This window comes from Acanthochromis polyacanthus, chromosome 5 (assembly GCF_021347895.1).
Source record: "Acanthochromis polyacanthus isolate Apoly-LR-REF ecotype Palm Island chromosome 5, KAUST_Apoly_ChrSc, whole genome shotgun sequence".
NCBI classification, from domain to species: Eukaryota; Metazoa; Chordata; class Actinopteri; family Pomacentridae; genus Acanthochromis; species Acanthochromis polyacanthus.
Genome location: NC_067117.1, coordinates 40,887,474 through 40,912,681, shown reverse-complemented (window position 1 = coordinate 40,912,681; position 25,208 = coordinate 40,887,474). Strand labels below are relative to the sequence as shown.

Here is a 25,208-nt window from a genome sequence, read left to right as displayed (position 1 = left end):
GTGTGTGTGTGTGTGTGTGTGTGTGTGTGTGCATGTGTGTGTGCGTGTGTATGTGTGTGTGCGTGTGTGTGTTAATATTTTTTTTGGGCTTATTTTTTCTGTATTTAGGTCTTACAGGGTTAAAACCTATTTTAACAAAACAGCAGAAATCTGCTATCTGCTCTTAAAATCCCGTAAAAAAGCAGTCAGAAAGCGTTCATTGTTGTGGTTTATTTGGAGGACAGCGTCCCTGATGGGGTGTTTGGGGGCGCTGTAGCCTCGCTGCATCAGGAGATCTGTCTGCAGATGTAGGTCAAAGGCATGAAGTCAGGAGGTTTCCGTGACTCCACCAGCTCCACACACACCAGCACCGCTCAAATCCACGGGCTGCTTTTGCGCATGGTCAGTCTCACCCCTCTCTCTCCTCCTCCTCTCTCCATCCTCCTCACTCATCCTCCAGCAGCATCCATCTCTCCGGGCATCCACGGTGCAGATTCCCGGCCGGTGGCGGCTCCTGCTCCAGGTAAGACTCCTCGTTCCACCGTCATTCCGCCTCTTTGCGCATCGAGCCCCTCCGTCCTCTCCTCCCGGCGGATTATCGATGCTTTCGGTGGCGTTTCTACTGATGCAGCTCGGGATGGATGCTGAATCCATCCCCGGTGTTTCCCTCCGGAGAAATGTGTCGCTGGTTGCATAATTTCCCTCCGATTATCCGCTGACTCGGTCGGTCCCTCCTCCCGTTATCAGCCTTCTGGACAGCATGTCGGTGTTATCTGCCCCGGTTCCTCCTGTCGTCTCCACACACAGGGGTGTGTGTGGTCCAGGTTTGGCGCATGACAAGGTCACGGTGCTGCTGACGGCCGGAGCTGCAGCCTGACCACCGGGCACCGGGCACCGGGCACCGGGCTCCCTGGGGCTCCGCAGCTTCATGTCAGGATGGATGGAAGTGTGTCAGTGGGTTACTGTGGCCTGGAGCTCCCCGGAGATTATCCTGCAGCAGAAACAAAAAAAAAAGAAAAAAAGAAATGTAAATATCTGCAGGATAGAGTACAAAATAAAGGTCTGTCCAGCTGGAATATCCTCCCTGATGAATCACAGCCAGGACTCTACAGGAAAGACAGGCTTTCTTTTTATTGTGGGGTTTTTAGGTGTGTGTTGCTTTGAGAGGACATTTGTGGAAAGTGAATTCATTTGAGGGTTCGTTTTGGGATCATATTTCTGTTTTCTGTTTTTTGGTAGAAAAATATCTATTTTTTCCCTTTATGTATATATTGTCAGATTAAAACCGAAACACAACATATTATAGACTCATGAATCATAATAATAGTCATAATCTGCTATTAACATAACAATAACAGAGTCCGGACACAGCTTATACCCAAACCAACAAGATAACAGAAGCTATAATAACAACAGCAGTAATAAAACTGCACTTAATTTAAAAGTCAAACTTAACAAATGAAATGAAACAATGGATTTTAGATGTAGCTACATTTAGAAACTAAATATTAGTTTTTTTCTGTCATAACCACACTGGCTATTTCTGTGTATAAAAATCATTTGTGTCATTTGTGGTTTGGTGATTAGCACCGTCACCTCACAGCTACAAGATCCCCGGTTCATGTCCTGACCTTCCTGGATCTTCCTGCATGGAGTCTCCATGTTCTCCTGTACATGCGTGGGTTTTCTCCAGGTTCTCCGGCTTCCTCCCACAGTCCACAAACATGCTGAGGTTAATTGGTGATTCTAAATTGTCTGTAGGTGTGAATGTTTGTCTTTATTTGTTCTCCAGCCCCCATTAATCTTTTTTTTGAAAATTTCTACATAAAAGCAAAACCACAACAAAAAACAAAGAATATTTTCCTTAAAAATGGGTGGGAGGATGTGGAAGCCGATCTAATCCCACCTATTCTCCTCTCACAATGATTGTAAATCTCTTCATTCTGTTTCTTCTAAGTACAACCATTTATAAACAATAATAATAATAACAATAAAAATAATAGTGAACATGATTTAGAATAAATATACACCAATGTTTCAGTTTACATTCATACAAAAGGACAAAGACAAAAGGACCTAACAACAGCAAAACACAGCGGGAAGAAAAGACCCAACTAATAATACACATAAATAAATAAAGAAAACAAATGATTTTAGAAATAAATCATGACTAACAGTAACCTGTGCACACCCAGTGACTGTCACACCTCCACTCCATCCCTGTATCCTGAGAAAACATTCTCTTTGTATGTAGTTTTAAACTGTTGTATGTTTGGATGTTCTTTTGTCTCCTCACCCAGACTGTTCCAGAGTTCTACTCCACAGAATGAAATACAGAATCTTTTTCGGTTTTGTTCATTTTGAAGTTGTATTTTCCTCCCTAATGAGGATTTAGCGGTGTGTAGATAAAGGATGGATGTATATACGATCTTCTCAGGTGCGTTTTTAATAAGTTACAGAACAAGTTGTTTTATCCAGAAAAGTTGCATGTCTGTCTAGCGTGAGTACAACACTGATCAGGTCACAGAAAAATGTTCCTTTCTGCAGAACTCTGTGAATTTCAGTCAGTTTTATGTTAAGGTGAGCAGGAGATGCACACATGTCAGTGTAGGTTCAGACATGTGCATGTGTGCACATCTTAATTTGTTTCTGTCGACAAATTTTAGATGATTTTTTCAGGCTTTGTTAAATTGTAGAGCTGCATAATGAAGTGCTTACGGTATAATAGTATAATGAAAGTGCAGGAGGTGCACTGTGAAGTCAGGCAGGTAACTCAGAAACATTTGGTTGCACCTTTGTTTGCTCCTCAATACAAATGGTCCTCATTTTAGACCAGTCAGACTGATGTATAATTTAGTCCGTTTTTTTACACTTTATTTACAGCACACAGAGTTTGTTGAAATGTAGCTTTCACATAGACACCACAGACGGAGCAAGGAACAGGAGAGAAGTGCTGAAAAAACGCCTAAATTTAAAAAAAAAGAAAAAAAGAAGGAAACGCAACATCAGCTGTATGGAAATGTATCAGCTACACTAAGGATGACGTTGAGCAACAACTGGCCCTCTGTTAGCAGAATCCTTCAATCATCACAACTACACTGAACAAAAATAAAAACACAATATGTAGATTTTTCTTTTCTGACTTGAAACATCTCAATCTCTCATCTCTTGTTATGGATGGAAAAGTGTTCAGTTTGATCAGTTGTGCACAGAAACAGATGCTTGAGCATGGAGTTAACGTATGCCCTGATCAGGTGTGGCTTTAAAGCACAAACATCAGATAGTGTAGCTCCTTTGATCTATTAAAGGACACCTTAAAATGCAGCTTTATTCAGTGACACAGATGAAAAAACAAGAATAAGAACAGCAGCCTCATGGACTGTGTGTGTCACAGATGTGTGACTTGTTTCTGACTGTGACTCCATTTTCTGGGTCATGAAGTCTGTTCTGTTGGCTTTGTGTTGAAGCAATAAATCCTTTATAGCTAAAACAATAGATCACATTGAATTATTTCATGCTGCATTTTTGTTTTTGTTCAGTATAACAACTTTGAACATTTGAATCAGCACCACAGAGTTGTTCAAAAAATCTGGTGAAAATATCTGTATTTTTCCATGTAGCAATATATATACTACAGAATACTAAATATCTCAATGTCAGTTTTTTCCGGTATTTGTAGCCCTGTTAGTTGGAACGGACCTTGGCGATGAAGACTCACATGATGCTTTATGGAGCTGAACAATATGCAACAAAAATCCTTTCTGATTAGTCCAGGTGGCCTTTGATGGTGTAACATGCGATATTTTGTTGGCTTTGATGGTGTAAAGAAAACTATGCCTATTTTTTTGGCTTTTGGCTGCATTAAAAGCAGATTTCTTTGGCTTTTGGTCTTGATCAAAGAGGAAGTTTCTTGCCTCCTGACAGCACAGAAGGTGACATTTATTCAACTTTGACAGTGTTGTATAGAACAGTTTATTTAGCATTGGACATTGTAGAAAGCACAGTTTTTTCATCTCCTAATGATGTAAAAAGTAATGTATTTTCAGATTTTGATTTGGTCAACTGTCATGGTATGAGGGGGCGGGAATGGGATTTGAACCCAAGAGTGAGAGCATACAGAGCAGGGGATAAGCGAAAGTCTATCAAACAGGTTTTATTAAACAAAGAACAATGCCACTCAGTCCAGGGGGAGGGTGGGGAGGCTGCTCTGGCGTCTTCAGTGTCGCACCGTGGTCTCAGATCGAGACAGACAGTCAGTAGACTCCGACACTGAGTGCAGTGCGGAGCCGGTCTTTATTGCTGCTACTGGATGAGCTGCAGATGTGCGTCTTCCACAGCTGTGCTTCATCCATGCTGACTCCAGCAGTGCAGATGCAGCAGGTAGAGAGACACACCTGCAGCAGAGGGACAGACAGCAGTAAAGTGGGGGTCAAAACCCTGGCTGTGACATAAACAGAGGCGTTATAATGTTCTGCAACTCAATAGAGCACCTTAGACCGGGTAACCTTTAACTGGTTAGCCTTATACTGCATAAAATGCAGCATTTTGAGCAATTTTGACTGTGGAAGAGCAGCTTTTTTGGCTTTTGATGCTGTATGTTTGCATTTATTTTCCAGTGCAAGAGATGTTAAAATGATAATTGGTTTTTGCTGCAATCTGTACCAAGCAGGCATGTTCACTGACACTAACGGTCAAACGTTTGGACACACCTTCATTCAATGTTTTTCTTTATTTTCATGACTGTTTACATTGTAGTTTTTCACTGAAGGCATCAAACTATGAATGAACACAAATGAAATTATGTAGTAAACAAGTAAGTGTGAAATGAGTCAAAACATGTTTTATATTTTAGATTCTTTGATTGCTGCTTTGCACACTCTTGGCATTCTCTGGATGAGCTTCATGAGGTAGAACCTGAAATGGTTCTCCAACAGTCTTGAAGGAGTACCAGAGATGCTGAGCACTTGTTGGTCCTTTTGTCTTCACTCTGTGGTCCATCTCATCCTAAACCATCTGGATTGGGTTTAGGTCAGGTGACTGTGGAGGCCAGGTCATCTCCATCATCTCCTTCTTGGTCAGATAGTCCTTCCACAGCATGGAGGTGTGTTTGGGGTCATTGTCCTGCTGGAGAATAAATGATGGTCCAACTAAACCAAACCTGATGGGATGTCATGTGGCTGCAGGATGCTGTGGTAGCCATGCTGGTTCAGAGTTCCTTCACTTTGGAATAAATCTCCAACAGTGTCACCTGCAAAGCATTCCCACACCATCACACCTCCTCCTCCATGCTTCACGGTGGAACCATGCATGTAGAGACCATCCATCACCTTCTCTGGTCTCACAAAAGCACAGCGGGTGGAACCAAAGATCTCAAATTTGGACTCATCAGACCAAAGCACAGATCTCCACTGATCTCTCTAATGTCATTTCCTGATGTTTTTTTTTTGGTCCAAACTAATCTCTTCTGCTTGTTGTTTTTCCTTAGTAGTGTTTTTTTTAGCAGCTATTGGACCATAAAGGCCTGATTGGTTCAGTCTCCTCTGGACAGTTGATGTAGAGATGTGTCTGCTACTAGAACTCTGGGTGGCATTTATCTGGGCTCTAATCTGAGTTGCTGTTAACTTGTGATTTCTGAGGCTGGACACTTGGATGAACTTATCCTCAGCAGCAGAGGAGACTCTTTGTCTTCCTTTCCTGAGGTGGTCCTCATTTGAGTCAGTTTGTTTGTAGCACTTGATGGTTTTTGCGACTGCACTTGTAGACACATTCAAAGGTTTTGCAGTTTTCCAGAGTGACTACCTTCAGTTCTTAAAGTAATGATGGACTGTCGTTTCTCTTAGCTGACCGATTCTTGCCATAATATGGATTCTAACAGTTGTCAAATAGGGCTGTCAACTGTGGACCAACCTGACTTCTGCACAACACAACTGATGGTTCCAACCCCATTAAGAAGGCAAGAAGTTCTACTAATGAACCTTGACAAGGAACATCTGTGAAATGAAAACCATTTCAGACACCAAGGGTGTGTAAAGCTGTCATCAAAGCAAAGGGTGGCTATTTTGAAGAATCTGAAATATAAAACATGTTCTGACTTATTTAACACTTTATTATTTACTACATAATTCCATATGTTTTTTTGATGCCTTCAGTGAAAATCTAAAGAGTGATGAAAATGAAGAAAAACCATTAAATGAGGAGGTGTGTCCAAACTTTTGACTAGTAGTGCAGGTCTCAAGATTTGTTACTGCAGTCAGAGATTGTGAGACTTCAGTAATATTTCTGATGAATTGTTCAGCCCTAGATGAGCTACTAGGATGTGTACTTTTTGACCAGTCTGTTCAATTTCCCCTCGGGGATGAATAAAGTAATTGTATTGTATTGTATTGTCTTCATTATATAGGACACTTCTGAGGAGTATTTTAGGTTCATTTGGTTTTTGGATACAGAATGAGATGTTCAGGAGTCAGTGTAGGTTGTCATTAAGCAGAAACATCTCTTCTGTCTGTGACATCTGTTTTAGATTCAGCATCTGATTTTAACTCTCCATTGCACTCAACAGGATGTGACAGCAGCGCTTCCAGTGATGACAGGAGGAAAGCAATGGAAGTAAATCACCACCAAGGTGAGCTTCCTGTGATTCAGTGTGTTTGTGTGAGATGGATTCATGGCTGCTGGCTGAGTTGAGATAATAGTTTTCCCAGATAAATCCTCTCTGGTGCAACAAAACTGAGCCATTTGTGACAAAGTGAGATGTTCCTGAGATTTTATTTACTCTAGCAGAGGTCAAAAGAATCCAGTGAAAGTGTTTGCACTCAAGCACCTGTATTTGTACGGCACATTATGCTGAGACATCTATTTATTTATCACATATAATTGGAATTATTAGCGATTAATTAAGGTAGACAGTATGTTAATGCTCTCAAGAGATATATTATTTTAATGAGTCTAAATAGTGTTAGGTATTTAATCGATAAAATACATATTTTGTGAATAAAACCCTGATTTGAAAAGCTGTTAAATAAATGCAGGGGGCATTGTGGGAAATAAGTCCCACTATAAAGTGATGCAGAAAAGGAACATGTGGTGCATAAAAATGTCACCAGAATGCAGTGAATGAAAGACCCCTGCTTAATCTTTATAAATGGATTGTGTATAAACTGTTGGGTTATTTAATAAATAAAGTAAATGTTTTGTGAATATCTAACATAAAATTTGGGCTTTTTACTGTAGCTGTTAAATAAGTGCAGTGTACAGGTACATTTGTAAGGATAGTGCTGAAAATGATACTTACATTTCACTGCACCACTGTTTTTTCTTCAGGACTGCGTCTTTTTTACTCCAAATTATGTGAATTATAAACTCATACAAGCACTGAATCTTTAAAGTCTAATTAGATCCATATATATTCTGTTGTATTTTATTTTATTTTTATGTTTTCCTTTGTGCAAATAAAGACATTCAGATTTCAGGAAGTGTTTGAGGCTCAAAGACTTATTCTGTCCCATATTATAATAACCCTACGCTCATCATTCATACTATACCAGTGTAAAGATGTCATGTCAATATAACCACTCCACTTTTTCTTGTGCCTTCAATCACTGTTTTTAATTCTTTCTTTCAGGGAGGATAAAGCAGAGCTGAGGGCTGGTGAAGACATGAGCACATTTTGATGGAGTTCTCTTTCAACGCCGTGGAGCTCCGGGAGCTTCGGGGTGGAGGAGGCCGACGAGGCCCGTCTCCAACGCCGACCTCCTGGACCGCGGCCACAGTGGGCACCACCCGGGGCTTCGAGAACGCCTCCTACCAGCAGGACGAGGAGCAGGACCAGCAGCAGCAGGAGGCGACCACATCGGCCAGTTATCCACCTCCAGCATCAGGCAGCAGCAAGGTAGACCAGATGTGTTCAGCAGATATCTGTGGTTTGGTCCTCAGTCACAGAGAACTTTTCATTTGTCCACACTGTCACTCTTGCTGGACAAATGATGCACTTCCATGTGTTTGGGGTTTGTGACTGCAGATTTGTGACTAGTTCTAACTCCAGTTTCACATTCAGTTTAACTCTGACTAGTTACGATTCCTAGCTGCACAGTTGCTTGGTGGTTAACAGCTACAAGATCATGTCCCAGTCTTCCCAGGATCTTTCTGCATGGAGTCTCCATGTTCTCCTGTTCATGTGTGGCTTTTCTCCAGGTTCTCCAGCTTCCTCCCACAGTCCAGAAACATGCTGAGGTTAATCAGTGATTCTAAATTGTCTGTAGGTGTAAATGTGAGTGTGATTGTTTGTCTCTATGTGTAGTCCTGTGACAGACTGTTACCTGTCCAGGTGTCTCCTGTCTTCACCCTCAGTCAGCTGGGATAGACTCCAGCCCCCATGACCCTGATGAGGATTGCGTGGTGTGTGGATGATGGATGGATGGATGGATGGATGGATGCATGGATGGATGAATGGATGGATGCATGGATGGATGCATGGATAGATGGATGGATGCATGGATGGATGTATGGATGGAAGGATGGATGCATAGATGGATGCATGGATGGAAGGATGGATGGATGCATGGATGGATGAATGGATGGATGCATGGATGGATGCATGGATAGATGGATGGATGCATGGATGGATGGATCATGGTTGGATGCATGGATGGTGAATGAATGAATGGATGCATGGATGATGGATGGATGATAGATGCATGCATGCATGGATGGATGGATGCATGGTTGGATGCATGGATGATGGATGAATGGATGGATGCATGGATGATGGATGAATGGATGGATGGATGGATGCAAGGATGATGGATGGTGAATGAATGGATGGATGCATGGATGATGGATGGATGATAGATGCATGCATGCATGGATGGATGGATGCATGGTTGGATGCATGGATGATGGATGAATAGATGGATGAATGGGATAGTCATAATTCTGGTTTAAGGTATCTTTAATTCTTCTCAATTCAGGATATCTATATTATCGTGTAGTTTTATCGTTGTAGTTAGAACTGATTTTGTAAATATCTGGAAATAGAATTCTGAGCAGTAATTGCAGATACCTTGACTTAGAGCTTTGACTTGTTGAAATGACGCTGCAGATATCTGTAGTTACATCGGAGGGCAGAGACAGCTTGTTTTCAGACACTGCTGTGGACAGAGACCAAAGTTCATCCACAAGTCTCTAATGAACAGAGCTCTTGTTCTCCACCAGCTCCTCGCTGATGAGCTGCCTCAGTCTCGTTCACCACAGCAGCAGTCGTCACCTCTGCTGTCTCTGTTCAGTTGCTTTGCTGGACCAGCATCAAACATGAAGCCTCACATGAGCAGTGTCATCACAACAGGGAGGTTTCTGCTCTGCTGTCAGTCTGACTGCTCAGGATGTCACTGTAGATGTCTGGAATATAAATTCTGGCTCATCACAGAGTTGTTGATATCTGTAATGTTAAGTGTCAGACTGAATGCTAAAGCAGCTTGTCTTATGTGAGTGTGGTTTGATTATTATTTGATCACTGATATTTGCAGGAGCTTCTTTCTGTCATCTATCCAGAGACCCGCAAGTTTCAGTATTATAGCTTTTGTGTGTTTCTTTATGGTCGCTTTGTATATTTCCGTTGTGATGTGGGGTCTTTTTGTGGTTGATTTCTAACATTTTGTGTCATTTTGTGTCCTTTTTGGAGACTTGTGGCCATGTTGTCTTTTTCTGGTTGTTTTACTCCTTGTGGTTGTTTTTGACCATTTTGAGTCCCCAGGGTTGATTGTAGTATTTTATATATTTTGTGGTTGTGTTGCATTTTTGTGGTTAGTTTGTGTCTCTGTGGTTTATTTTTGTGCCTTCTGTGATCATTTTATGTCATTTTGTTTTAGATTTTTTCATAACTCCACCAAGGAGCACTGTGGAGTTATGTGATAATCAACATTGGTTTGTCCATCTCTTACTCTGTCTGTCTCTCTGTTTGTCTGTCTCTCTGTCTGTCTGTCTGTCTGTCTGTCTGTCTGTCTGTCTGTCTGTCTGTCTGTCTGTCTGTCTGTCTGTCTGTCTGTCTGTCTGTCTGTCTGTCTCTCTGTCTGTCTGTCTGTCTCTCTGTCTGTCTGTCTGTCTGTCTGTCAGCAACTTCACTCAAAAATGGATTTGGATGAAATTTTCAGGGAAGGTTAGAAATGACACAAGGACCAAGTGAATCCACAGATTTGTTATAGATTTCTGTATGGTTGTGAGATAGTGTCACTGTAACCATGACAACAAGTGAACACTACATCAGCTGATTGTGATCCTGCTACAAATCCACCACTGAGGACTTATCTGGACTTATCTGTCGGAAATCAAACGACTGAGCAGCTTTGGCGGAGTCCTACACTCAGTGCTTTTTATGTTGTGTCTGTGGTCATGTTATGTGTTTTCTAGTTGATTGCTGCCTTTTGTGATAATTTTGTGTGCTTTGTGTGGTTGTTGTGCATCACTTTGTGGTCATTTTACATCTTTTATCATTTATTGTCTTTGTGGTAACTGTGTGTGTTTTTTGTGATGGTTTTGTGGTCGTTTTGTAGGTCTTTATAGTTAATTTGTGGCTTTTTGTGATATATTTGCATCTGTTTTGTGATCATTTTGCATCTTTTTGTGGTTGTTTTACAACTTTGTGGTCATTTTGTGCGTTCTGTTGTCAGACTGTTCCCTCTGTGATTACGTTGTGTGTCTTTGTGATTATTGTGAGTGGAAAAACTACAGACTCATCTGGTCAGCTGGTTCACTAATCCGCTGCAGTCATATGAGCATGTATTCAGAGCTGATGACTTTATGTTTTAAGTTCTCTCTTTAAGCTCTGTTTTTGGTCTCTACCTTGTTTTCAGAAAGCTACTTTGACCTTCAATTTGCTTTCACACCCAATGAAATATGTAAAACCAACACCAGCAGGAGCTGCACTCATGTTTGAGTAAGACAACCTGAATGCTCCATGACTCTGCACAGTCCAGAATGTAAAATAAGAGCGGCTGGTGAATCCCGGTTCAAACCCAGCACGAAGCGGATGAACAGACTGTGGGCTAACGGGCTGCTGAGGAGCTGCCAAAGCTCTCAAAGCTCACAGCGGTGAAACACAGAAACACAGTGACGGGACCACACCGCAGGAACGCTCTCATGGTTCCAACTATCACCAGAAATATTACAGATACCAGATATTATTCATCTTATCAAGTATTAATGTGCCACTTTGTAATTTATATTTTCATTTGTCATGAATAAAACAAACATTTACTGTTTACTGCTGGAGTTACCTGAGGGCAGCAGATTATTCACTGACTTACATTATTTATTATTTATTACCAACTACATATTTGTTTTTTTGTCTTTTTTCTTCTCTCCTTGCTTTTCTGCTTTTCCTTTCTTTCTTTCTTGTTTCCTCCCTTCTTCTCTTTTTCTTTCCTCTTTTGTTTCTACTACTTTCCATTTTTAATTCGATCCTTTCCTTCCTCCCTTTTCCTTTGTTTTCGTTTTCATTAGTTTTCCTTCATTTCTCTTTTCTTTCCTGCTTTTCTTTTTTCTTCCCTTTGTTTCTTCCCATCCTCTGTCTTCTGTCCTTTCTTCCATTCCTCCTTTCATCATACCTTTCTTCTTTCTCCTTTTTTGTTTCCGTCAATCATTTTCTTCTTCCCTGTTTACTCTCCTTTTATCACTTTTTCTTCTTTCATTCTTTACTCTCCTTGCTTTCTTTTCATTACTTCCACTGTTTTTCCCTTTCTTCCTCCTTTCTTTCCTACTTCTCTTGTTTTCTTCCTTCTTTCCTTCAATCATTGTTTCATTCTTCATGTTTTCATTCTTCTTTTCCTTTTTGTTTTTCCTTCAATCTTTGTGTCTTCCCTTCACTGCTTTCTCTTTTCCTTCCATCTTTCCTTCTTTCTTTCCTTTTTGAGCTTTTTTTAAATCTTTTGTTTCTCATTAACCCTAACCCTTCCCTCACTCATCCCTTCTCTCTTTCCTTCTCTCTCCCATCCAGCGGCAGCATCAGGAGGCTTCTCCTCAGTCCTATGACGATGAGGAGGCCGGTGCTGCAGCTGGAGGTCCAGAGGACGCTCAGGACTTGGCCGAGTTCAGCCCGGCTGACGACCACTCAGCGGACTACGGCTTCATCCTGGCTCTGGTGTTCCTGGTGAGCGGCATCGTGCTGGTGGTCATCGCCTACACCATCCCCAGGGAGGCTAAAGTGGACCCAGACTCGGTGTCGGCACGGCAGATGGAGAAGCTGGAGATGTACTACGCCCAGCTGGGCTCCCACCTGGATAAGTGCATCATTGCAGGTCTGGGCCTGCTGACGCTGGGGGGGATGTTCCTGTCGGTGCTGCTCATGGTGTCCATCTGCCGGGGAGAAATGTACCGGCGCAGGGCGGCCTTCATTCGGCCCAAAAGGACTTACGGCTCCATCAACCTGAGGATGAAGCAGCTGGCGACCGGGGAGGCGGGAGGAGGCGACGGCGGGGACGGAGGGGAGGAATTTTTGGTTGCAGAGACTCGGAATAACGTCCAGCCAGAACCGAGCCGAGACTCCAAACTAGAAACAGGACTGAGCAGACATCCTGCTCCTCCTGCTGCTGCTTCTGCTGGACATGGACTCAACTAATCCTGCGGTTTGTTTCCTCTGCAGACGTGTTGCCTTCCTGTGCCCCGTTGCATTATGGGGATTCACAGCAGTGCAGGTGCCGACTGGAGAAGCACAACTTGAGCACAAGGCTTTCCGCTGAAGCTTCATGCCGGCGTTTGGGATGAACTGAGTTAAAGGATATTTATTCTAACTGATCAGGAGGATGTACTGCTTCACATAAGAGGGCTTGCTACGGTAGAAGAGCGAGGTAAGGCTGTGGCTGCGTGGAAAAGAGCACATGCGGAGATGAACAGTTGCATATCAAAGATTAGAGTTTCAATATTAAACCCTAGTATGTTAATCAGAGACTTGATTTCACAATAAAAGCACATAATAAAGAAAAGCACTGCAGAGAGCAACATTATTGTGAAGATGTTCCACATTAGCCATATTTTTAACACTTAAATTTTGGCTTTCTGCTGTGAATAGCACTTCTGAAATCTGAAATACAGTTCAGCCGTTGGATAGCAGCATCATTTCCAGACGTCTTGAAGAAGTGAGACAGACAGCGTGATGCTAGCACAAAGTAAACACAGGCAACGTTCTGGCAACTCACTCACCACCAGCAATAAATGGACGATAAAAGTAAAAATATTCACAAAGCAAAAGCAAAAAAGAATCTCAGTTTAAACCTGCATTAAGCGACATGTTTTCACTAATTAAAGGGATCATCTGACTGCTTTCAGCTCATTGTTTTGGTTCTATAGCAGCACAGTTGAGCTTCACATGAGGAAGTAGATTAGAGCTGGATGGGTTCTGAGTCATCCACTTTTTTATCATATTATTGTCACTTTAAGTTCATTATGTGCCACTTTGGATTGTTTTATACTTAAAACAACAGACGTTTGTTACCATAAAACAAATACAAATCCAACATTTTCTACCTTCAACTTAGTTTCTGTCTGTTTCTGTCTCTTTAGCAGCTAAATGCTGCTCTGTGTTCACCAGCTCGTCTCTAACTGTCTGTCTGCTGTGGAGCAGGTAGCGATCAGAGGCTTTTTACAGCTTTATTTCCTTCAAACATCTGCCTCCAGCACTCACAGAGCAGCATTATGATTCATTTTGAGTCATGGCTGTGTGCATCTGATGGATTTATCGTCCAGTCTTCCCTCTGTTTTTGAGAGATACGTGACTTTTTAGCTGCTAAACGCTCCACTATGTTCACCAGCTCGTCTCTAACGGAGTCTGTCTGCTGTTTGTTGTATAGTCAAGCTTCATCTTCAAAAGGATGTTAATTTGTTATTATTATAAGATGACAATTATAACCGCTTATAATTCAAATATTCAGATTTTTTAAAACAACACTGCAGGTAATGTTGAGAGCTTAATATAAAAATTGCAGGTGAAGTGCCCCTTAAAGCAACAACAGATGTATTAGCCCATATGAAGTGTTTCATGTTTTGTCAGTCATAGGAAAACAGCTCCATAGTGTTAGTAGAGGTCAAAAACTCCACAGGGAACCTTTAAACTATCAGATATGAACACTTATATTGCCAATCAATCTGTCTGTGACTGCAGTCGAGCTACACAAAAACAAAGACAAGTGAAAAGGCAAAATGGCTGCCAGTCTCCCCGTGAAATGTGAAGTTTACTGAGAGAATCCTAAACTTCTTCATGTGGAAGATAATTGCTTAATGCAGCTTTAAACACTTAGCCAGTCGTCAATAAGATGCAGCGAGAGGCAGGAGGTGACGATCAAAGGCGAGACTGAGAGGTGCAGAAGTGAAATGAGTCACCGTTTACTGTGAGTCCACCAGCCGGAGCCGGTTTGTTGTTGAGAAGCAGCCTTGGGTAACAGTGTGTTACCTCAGACAGCTGGAGGAGACGTGTAGCTCTGCCTGTAAACTCCTCCTCAGTTTCTCACATTTTCAGCGCCTTCTCTGCTGCTGGCTGAAGCCAAAAACACAAAAACAGATTTAAACACACGGAACATGGCGAGCAAATATTCAGCATCTAACACATGTCCAGTGTCTAATAACGCTGCATCACCCAGAACTGCTGCCTCGTGTTTACTGATCAGCATTTCCTGCTAACGTCTCCGCAGCATCACGCTCCATCTTCTGTCAGCAGCTGCTGTTCCCAGGCTTGAAATTACATGTGAATGGTCATATTTATGTGACGTTTAAAGGTGGAATATCAAACTTTCCTGTGCTACATACTAGTGGCTGCTGCTGCTGCTATAAAAAGAAACTCCAGCTTTATAAATGAACTTTGGCAGATCAAGCTGTTATTATAATCAGTGGTGGGGAAGTTCACATTACTGATGCCACAGAAATAGAAATACTTATTACAAGTATAAGTTCCTGCATTGAAAATTTCACCTACATGTTACACAAAATGACCCTTGTGACTGATAGGCAACATTTCATTGTAGTTACAGCTAACTGGTTGTTGGTGTTTTTGGTTTGTAAGAATTCAGGAAATATTTCAATGTTACCAGAGCCCAGAGTGGCACATTCACAATAAATCATTTTTAAAACACTTATTATTAAAAAAGTGAATGTACATGTTTGAGAATGAGCTGGAGTGATGAAATCTAGAGGCATTTTTCTATCTAAAATAACTTCTGTTGCTGATCATTTGAGCTCTACTAGTTTCATTTAGGGCTTCTGAAATGATCGTTTTCATTGTGCATTAATCTGTGGATTATTTTAACAATCAAATAATTGTTCTATCTGTGAAATGTTAGAAAGTGGTTTACACCCTCCAATGTCTTGGTGTGTCTACAGCTCAAAGATACTCTGTCTGAGAAGAATGAAAGAAACCAGATAATATTCAAATTTAAGAAACTGGAACCAGCAGCAAACCAATAATTGATAACTAGAATAGCTGGCCACTAAACAGTTCACAGAATCAATTAATCATCTCTAATGTACATCATATTTACTCCGCCAAGGAACGCAGCAGAGTTATGTGATGATCGGCATCCATCTCCATGTCTGTTAGCAACATTACTCAAAAACAGACAAAACATTTCTGTATCATTGCCAGATAGCGGCATGGCGTCTCTGTAACCATGACAACAAGTGAACACTACACGTGATCACATGATTGTGATCCTACTACAAATCCACCTCTGAGGACTTATCAGGACTTATCCATCAGAAATGATACAAGGAACATCTGATTAAATTGTGGGGGTGTTTCTGAGTCCCATCAATTCCCACCACCTGCTACAGTTGCTGCTATTTAAGTCACATGATCCAGTATCCGTACATAAGGTACACATCCAGAACACACACCTGCAAGGTCATTATGTTTGTGGGTACATCTATATTAAATGGATGCATTCTATGGTGGGGTGATTTCTGATCATCAATAACTAATAAACAAAACAAAATGCTGCATTTCTGACAGCTTTGGAGGAGTACTACTCTCTCTGAGCGCTTTTATTGTTTCTGAAGCCTTTAGGGGTTTTGTTCACCAAAAGTTAAATTTGAAAAGTACCTACAGCTGTTAGATAAACGCAGTGCAGTGAAAAGTCTGATCATTTCAACTGACCTGAGTTCAGGTAAACGTCTTAAGTACAGTACTTGAGTAAATGTACTTAGTTACAATCCACCACTGATTATAATGAGCTGGGCCTTAATGGGAAATTAGCAAAATGACTTTTAAAGCATTAAGGAGACGTGTGCGTGTCTTTTTCTGTCTACAAGAAGTTGGTTTTGAGTGAGATGAATCTTTAATGACACAGCGCCTACTTGTATTATAACCTGATGTTATTTATGTCATGTAAGGATACAATATGCCTTAATGAGTAAACACACACATTGTAAAGTGTATATATATTATGCTAATGTAAAATAGTGTGTATAGTTAACCAGTTAGCCAAGGGTAATGTAGCCACACACACACATATACAAACAAACACACACTCACTGTTACATTTATACTCATCCTGAGCTGTTTGCTGTAACACAGTACAGAAACGTAATAAATATCACGGGAAGACATGTCAGATGTAGAGGAGCAGCAGAAGCTAAAGCTCAAAAACCAAATACGCAACACAGGTATGCAAAAGTGGAAAAACCTCGTCACAGCTGGACCAGTTTGTTCCTGTGAGCGGCTTCTTGACCTCAGCGGGAACAGAAAACAGAGAAATTGTGATTTAATGAACATTCAGGTCAATTAAATCACAATGAAATACTCTAAATGCTCTGTAGATATTAGGGCTGATTGATTATTATGATGACTATTTCCTTGATTAATTGACTGTTTGATCCATAAAATGTCCAAAATAACCTGATTTAATTAGTCAAATAGATTATTTTAACTTCTGCAATTGGAAACAGTGAATTGTGGGTCTTTTCTGGTTAAAAACATGACATAACTGACAATAAAGCAAGTGCTTATAATGAAAATAGTATATATCATAGTATAAATCAGTTTTAACTCCAGAGTAGTCTGCTAATTATTTCAGCAGTTACCCATTTAATGTCTCACAAATGCTAAAACAAGATTATGAGAGTCATAATCCTCAAAATATTCTGTTTAACGTCCAGTTTGACAAAGAGAAGCATCATAATGTCACATGTTGGAAGCTGGAACAAGCAAATATGATAAACCAATTATCATCAATTCGTTTTCCCGCTGTTCATGAAATATTTGACGCTTAAAAGGAAAGCCACAACATCAAGTTTCACTTCAGTTTCACATACACAGTAGTCATGATAGTATTATTCTTAATGATAAAAGATGTTCATTAAAAAGAAAAAAGAAAATAGATGTTATGAGGAGCAGAGATGCTCCACACTGTCAGTTTAATCTGTGCTGCAGCAGGTTAGCGCTGTGATTTAAATCTTGTTCTTTTACTGGACAGTTCGATTCCCGTGACAGTCCGCCCCTGCAGAAGTGTCTTCAAGTATATCTGCATTCATGTCAGCTGAATCCACTGAACCTCAAGCTGCTTATGGGGGTATTGTTTTACTTGCCGTGGGTTCATTTTTGAAAATAAATTCCTCTATTTAAACAGCACAAGAATGGCCAGAAGGAGGCTGAACTCAGAAATGTCTTCTGTGCAGCTTAGCAAACTTTTGACATGAATCTTAAAAAAGAAAAAAAGATTTCTTTGATTTTACAGAAATTGGAAAAACCTGGAATCAACATGTACACCACAGAATGGAAAACGGATATTTTAACATTTACACAGCCTGCAGTTCAGCTGAATTTTTTTGTCATGTGACTGATGGTCACAGCTGGATCACTGAAAGCTTCACAGAAATTTTGTTTTTTCACAAAATCTGGTTTTTATTTTTGGCGATTCTAAAATGAAACAACGAAGCAATTCTGATGAAAAATCACTATTTTAAGCCCAGATGTGGTTTATTTTCCCAACAAAAGTGAAAGTCAGACAGGATTTTTTTAAGGCCCAATGAATCTTTCAGTTTTTTACAGTTTCTGGCTCTAAGAAACTGTGTAACGTTGGTGATTTTTAAACATAAGCTGCTGTATCACCATTTAGACGAATTAGAAACATCTGGTTGTAGGTTCAGGCTCTCATTCAGACCGATGTGCACTGAGCAGTGAAGGAGCAGCCAGAAGTAAAGAGTGGAAAGCTCTGCAACTAGAAAGAAGCACAGCAGAGTGTTTTCTGTGAGGGAGAAGTGGAGTGAGTGACGGAGGGGAGAAGCAGTGGGCGAGGTGGTGGGATGCAGCTGGATGACGTGAGGGGATTCTTGAAGAGGTGGATTCTCAGCAAGAAGCTAAATCCTCTGAATGACACATTCAGGTTTCCACACTCCCCTCGGGATAAAAAAGATGAGAATGAACAGACAGACACGACTCAGATTAAGCCTGAAAGAGCGGCTGCTTGTTGTTGGGAGACAGAGAGGAGGTCTGCTGCAGCCGGCAGGTCGTCATTAGAGGAGAGAAAGAGCAGCTACAGAAACACAACGTGATGCAGGGAAGGATTACTGCTGCTGCTGGACTCTGGAGGTCTGAGAGGTTTTATTAGAGTTACATGGATGGATAGATGCAGCGAGCAGCAGACCCACAGACCAAGGATTGCTTTTGTGGAAAACACTCCACTGATTTAACACATCAAAGCCCCATTCAGACAGGATTAATTCTCCGGGGGGCGGAGGTTTAACATTACCTGCCCCAGTGAGTAATTACACAAATGACCTCCTGTTTTTCTGTGAACTCGCTGCTCCTCCTGCAATTTAACTCCCATGTTTTAAAGTGAATTCTTGATCTTTTTTCTTTCCTTCTTTTGAATTTTTTACACTATGTGAGGAAGTCAGAAATGTCTCTACCATTCTGCATTAATGTGCACGTCGGTTTAAAGCTGCAGCTGTTAGAAGTGAGGCTAGTCTACTCACTTTATGAACAGCTGGGTAGCCTCATCTATAAAACCACTGCAGTTGTATTCAAAACCTGAAAACTGAATTTATTTCTCATCATGACATTGATTCAGAAACAAAAATATTGACAAAGCACGTCAATAAAGATTATAAGTGAGTTGAAATATGAAGGAAAAAAGGGTCATTTGAGCATTTGAGCACATTAACAAAACAACTGATACTGCAGCTCTAAACCTTAGTCAGAATATTCAGTGTCTATGGATTAACTGAGCTTTTAAATTGAAGCTTCAAGAATCACGTTTTTTTCAAGCCACTTGGCTAAACAACTTTAAACAGCTTCAAGTGACAGAAGTTGCCTGTCTGCTATTTAAAAAATGAACACGCCTGACAGTTGCTGTCATATCTGTCGACATTCAGGCACCTTTATTTGTTTCCTTCACAAAGATGGCGGTGAAGCTTGTGCAGCTGAATCAGTCATTTCAGAGACGCAGACAATAAACTGATTAAAAGAGTGAATTTTTCCTGTCTTTCCTGAAATGACTCATACATTTATAACGCACCCTCGTGCCCCAACAGCTTTACTTCAGCAGCGTAATTAAACACATGATTAGATATTTACTAGAAGTCAGAGCAGAAAGACGATGTGTTGTGAAGAAAGAAACGCTGGGTTTCAGCTCCTCTGTGACGCGTCTGAATGTCAAGACCAAACGCGAGCACCTTGACCAAAGACACAAGAGAAAATCAATCTTTATTCTGTCGGCCGCACGATGACTCTGTTACCATAGAAATAGTCTATTTATATCGAGGACTGTTGGGGGAACAGTTCTCAGATGTCATGGAAAGTCCTTGTGAGGACGCAACAGCAAAAATAAAGTCTTAGACCCTCTAGTTGTCCCTGCAGACGAGGAGACGAACAGTTGGCATTAGTGCCAGTAAATACCACATTTTTAAGAAAAAATAATGAAGATGTAGATGTCTTAATTCATTCACTCTAGGTCAAAAGTGGCTAACAAGTCAGAGTGTTATGAAGCAGACAATAACCCTGCTGGGCTAAAGAATAAACCATCAGCAGCTAGAGTTTCCCAAATCCAGCACAACCACAAAGCCTTCAGTGAGTCAGCAGCAACAAGTCACATGACAAAAATTCAAGAGTTTCTCAGCTGAACTGCAGGCAGTGTTTACACAGACCAGATGGAAGACAAGGATAGAGACAAATTAAACATCCATCCATTGCCTACTACCTTAATCCTCACCAGGGTCATGGGTGGGTGGAGTCTATCCCTCTGAGGGTGAAGACAGGGGACACCTGGACAGGTAACAGTCTGTCACAGGGCTACATATACAGACACACAATCACACTCACATTCACACCTACAGACTATTTAGAATCACCAATTAACCTCAGCATGTTTCTGGACTGTGGGAGGAAGCTGGAGAACCTGGAGGAAACCCACACATGTACAGGAGAACATGGAGACTCCATGCAGGAAGATCCAGGAAGGTCAGGATATGAACCGAGGATCCTAAGGCGATGGTGCTAACCACCGTGCAGCCCCAATTTAAACATGTAAATATTAAAATATCTACAGTTTGTAGAGTCACCACTTTAGTACACTTTAAGCTTCATATTTTCATCCTTTTTTAAAAGTCATTCACATAAGTTGAACTTATTTTGTTGTTAGTTAAAAAAAAAACTATTAGTTTTCTTCTTGTATCGCTGATTTTCAGCCATACTTTTCAAGGCCAGAGGTGAATGAAATTAAGATGAAATACACTTCCTCAATTATTTTTATACACAACAACATATTTAAATATATAAACAGTAAGATTAGCTGCTGACTGCATCCACTACACCTCAGCAATGGAAATACAAAGTTGTACATCATTCAACATGTTTCCCCTTGGTTTTTGTAGCTGAAATAATGAAGTAAATTCAATTCAATATTTTTCAGTTTTTAAGATTTGTGATGTTATGTACAAAATACATTTCTGTGTTCTCTCCACTTCTAGCCCATGGTGGCTAAAAATGTGACAGGAAACAAAATGGAACCTTAGGAACCTTAAACTGGATTTATTTTTTATCTTAAAAAAGATTAATAAAATAGCTGCTGGTTAATTGTCTTTTGGGCCAAACGTGTCTCAAATCTCAGTTTGAAACCTTTAAAGAAATGCACAATTCGCTACATTTTACAAAATATGTATACGTTAATAAATGCAGATTTGTCAGTGCTTAAACTCACAGGACCCTATGATCGTTATACGTTTGGCCTTTCTTGTATGGGACAGAGGAGACAGAGACAGGAAACATGGATAGAAGAGTGGGGGATGACATGCAGTAAACGGTCTCGGGTTGGATTTGAACCCATGACCGCCGCATCGGGGACTATAGTCCCTAGGCCAGCTCAGCTATCCGGGTGCCCCAGCCTGTTATAATCTAACCCTAACCTCCTGCAGTCGCACAAATACATATTAAGTATCTTCAGAAGAACAAAAAGTGTCCACACTGAAGGTCGGAGGTCACAGTGGTTCTGCAGCTGCTTGGGATGCAGCGCGATACTCAAGGACACTTCAGCAGACCCCGAGTTCAGCCTCATTAATCACAACACATCCTGCTGTCTCAGCACTGGTCGCCGTAGCAACAAGCCCCTGGTTCAATAGATATACAACCTCAAATAAGCAGCTAGGCAATAATAGTTTCCGGTTAACCTCCTGCTGTGTTGTTCACCTTAAACAAACCTGCTGTCGCTGCTGGCAGGCTGCAGCTGGATGCTTCCCTTTATGTACAGCAAACAATATGCAGACATGTAACACACAGCAGTAGCATTTTACTCAGAGACTCAATGAATGTACCATGTGTTGCCGCAGAAGGTGGTGCAGCGCAGCAGTGTCACGTAATATCACAATATTATCTTCTGTCATTCACACGTGAAACTATTCGATGTAAAGTCACATGATTTCAGTAAAAAACGCTGTTGTATAAACATTCCTGTTCTTCTTTTGTTCCGTCCTGAACGTGCAGAGTAGCTAGATGTATATTTAAAGAGATAAAGCGATGTTTCACGCAGGTGGAATGTTTTTATGGACCAACCTAGAAGTGAAGAGTCAGCTTCCACTGAAGAATCTGCTTGTTTTAGGCTTTACTGGCCTCTGAATTCAGAACATTCAAACCTGAACTGAAATCATTCAAGCAGCCACTTTCTGAAAAAAGATCACCTCAAATCAGGTTTACTGATTTATTGTGGTTGTAGGAAGTCATAAAAATATTTCCCCATTAAATTTGTTGTAGTTCCTCTGAAAAAGTGAACGTAGAAACATTTACAATTTGAGTCATCCCTGCATTTATTTCTATTTCAAATAAAAGTAGAACTGAGTCAGTGGCAGATGTCTCAGGTTGTCGTGTGTTCACAGCTGAATGTTCATGAATTTAAATGTAAAACAGTTCCATCCCAGTGAAATATCGCTTTAGGAAACCAGAATGAAATGATGCATATGAAAGTCTATGAAACATACAAAAGGAATGAAAAAATATTCAGAGGCCTGAGAATAGAAATGTGTGTCTGTGAGTCAAAGATGTGAATCTTTTGCAATCAATATATGACAGTGAAAGTAATGTTTACCACAAACGTAATGGACACTAAAGGGATATATCACTGGAATTTTTACTTACACTATAAACTGGTGGAAATATTTATAGGTGGAAGAGTTGTTATAAGGAGATTTTTGGTCTATTGTACAGTAATTATTCCAATATTACTTCAGAAAAGTGACATAACCCTTTAATCTGAGTGAAAACCAGGGTCTCTAGACTGTTACAGAGCAGACGGCTGTTAAGATAATTCTGGTTGCATTTTTTTCAATATTTTTTTTATTTCTTGTTTAATGACTTTAGGGAAACACAAGCAGCTCATTTGCTCTTCCTCACATTCATTGTTAAAACAGCTGAGACATTAAAATGGGGGAAATCAGCTTAAAGTCATCCACTGCTTTGTTTTGGAAGCAGATCAATGGCACCTAAACACAGCTGAGCTTCCAAACTGAGGCTGATCTGCTTTAGGTGTCTTCACATTTCAGTGGAAAAACGTGTTCTGTGTTGGTTAGCGTAGCGTTTACTGCTCAGGAGCTCCTTAGCTGCCGTGTTACTTTTGCTAGCAGTAGAGCCAGAAGTTCTAGAGTCTGAAACTGCTAATATTTGGCCTATTTTTCTTTTGTCTGGTCTCAATGTAACACAGTTTTGCTGTTAAGAAGTTGTAGAAATTAGGAAACACAAGCTCCTTTTGTTGCTCATTTCAAGCCCCAGTGTTCAACGTGATTGGTCGGGACTGCAAACTGTTAAAGATGGATGACATGATGACTCCCTCAGGTGGGAATCCAAAACATCTCAGCAGCAAATGCCACCACTTTCACCAGTGACGTCATTTGCAGCCAGAGTTTGTGCAGTAGTGACTGTGTGATGATGAAGGCCAGGCGGGGAAACACTGTAAACCTCCACAGACTGTGTTCCACTGCAGGAACTCTCCCTGTTAACTACCTTCCAGCTTTTGTGTTTCCATTGCTCTATAGATTTGCAACATTAACCCTAATTGCAGTGAAACAGCAAACAGTAGTTGCTATATGTCAGTCCGGGCCCATGAAGCGTGTAGAAATAGAGCAACAGAGGCGGCTTACGTTTGCCTGGATGGTTAATGTTGCATGTCAGGGAGAAGACTGCTGCTCAAAAAGAACACTGGGAGGGCTGAAAAATAATAGTCATCTTCTCCCAGTTTACAAAAATCAGCACTGAGACCTCCACAGCGGTTAATCAGGGCCGCTCAGACGTAACAAGGGGTGTTGCTTCCATTTTAGGGCATAACTGAATATACGTATATTATGAAGTGGATTAGTTACTCCAGCAAACATCTTCCTAATGAGTTTATGGCCTCAATTGCTAGTTTCAAGTCTCCTTCAATGAGGCAGATGTCCATGGTGTAAATGTTTGCCCCATTTAGGGGACAAATGAACAGTGTATGCTTTACCATGGGCTACCATGTGACAGTTAGCTATCATATGAGCATCTTCCAGTCAGACCTATCTATCAGTTGCTGGGTTGGGTTTCAAAAGAGCAAAATGCTAAATGCCAAACTCAAGGCTTCAGGAGGGGTGGTCCACAAATCAATGAGTGACACCATGGTTGCTGCGTCCATCTTTTATAGACAGTCTGTGGTTGTTGTCTTTGTGACCAGTCAACTATCGTCCTGCACACGATCCACATGTGCAGGTTTTCATGTGTGCTGCTCCACTTTGGAGTTTTCAGTAAATGAGCTTGGTATAATAACTTTGGAATTTGGTCCAATGCATTGACAGATGTTATGAATGTAAGGATTAATAAAATGCTGTATTTCAGCTACACAGTCATGTCAGAATCAGATGTCATTGTTTTCGATGTTTTTTGAGATCCTATAAAAGAAAAAATGTGAACTCTGAAGCTTCTGCAGCACATTTTGAGCATTTTTCTATTTTAATTAAAACAGGAATTTCCCTCTAAGACAGCTTTTAGGATTGGCTTTTCATGATTTTCACAACAATTTCAGACATTTTCATTTGATATATTCCATCATTACAACATCACTTCCACAAAGAGTGACATTTGTGCTTATTTTTGAAACCAATAGCAGATATTCAGTCATCTTGTCTTCCCCGTCTGATACGAGAACAATCCCTTTCTAACTGAATGGTTTAAGCTGCACAGACCCCTGGTTTGCTCAGTGGTGTGTTTTATGAAGAGCACAGTGACTTGTGTACAGTGTGTAACTGAATTATATTATTAAAATGATGGCATATCATACATGATCAGTATTTATTCGTAACTATTACCCATTGATAAATCTTTAAAATCCTGCTGAAGAGCCGACATAAAGTGAATTAACGCTGTGAAAATTCCTCCTACAAACATGCTATATTATTGAATGATGATGAATGTAGAATTTTCAATGTTCTATCACTGACCTGAAGAAATATATTCTAAAGATTGATCGAACAAATATATCTGTGTCATCTCCTGTTGTTGGTCCTTATCATAGTTTGAAAAGACGCTGCTTTGTGTGCTTCAGGAGAACAGTGAATCTGCATGTTACTAGTGTGTGGCGCTGTAAAGGTCCGATGCCTTGTTCTGTACATACTGAGGAGCTGTATCCTGTGTGTAACCATGATGCTGATTTTAAGTATGATTTTGTTAATGTGAACAATAAAGTTTCTGTTTTGCTGTTGTTTTTAAACTAGTGTACTGCTTTCTGCTTTTTCTATTAAACATCAGCTGAACCTCA

At 40.7% G+C, this 25,208-nt stretch overlaps 1 protein-coding gene across 1 annotated transcript; it reads left to right on the top strand.

Annotated features, from left to right (window-relative positions):
* The first annotated feature begins 243 nt into the window (after positions 1 to 243).
* On the top strand, positions 244 to 25,160 carry tmem74b (transmembrane protein 74B). The gene is made up of 4 exons (XM_022213872.2): positions 244 to 502; positions 6,539 to 6,601; positions 7,601 to 7,867; positions 11,966 to 25,160. The coding sequence occupies exons 3-4, from the start codon at positions 7,649 to 7,651 to the stop codon at positions 12,584 to 12,586; spliced, it is 840 nt and encodes a 279-aa protein (XP_022069564.1). The 5' UTR covers positions 244 to 502; positions 6,539 to 6,601; positions 7,601 to 7,648; the 3' UTR covers positions 12,587 to 25,160.
* Positions 25,161 to 25,208: the final 48 nt, after the last annotated feature.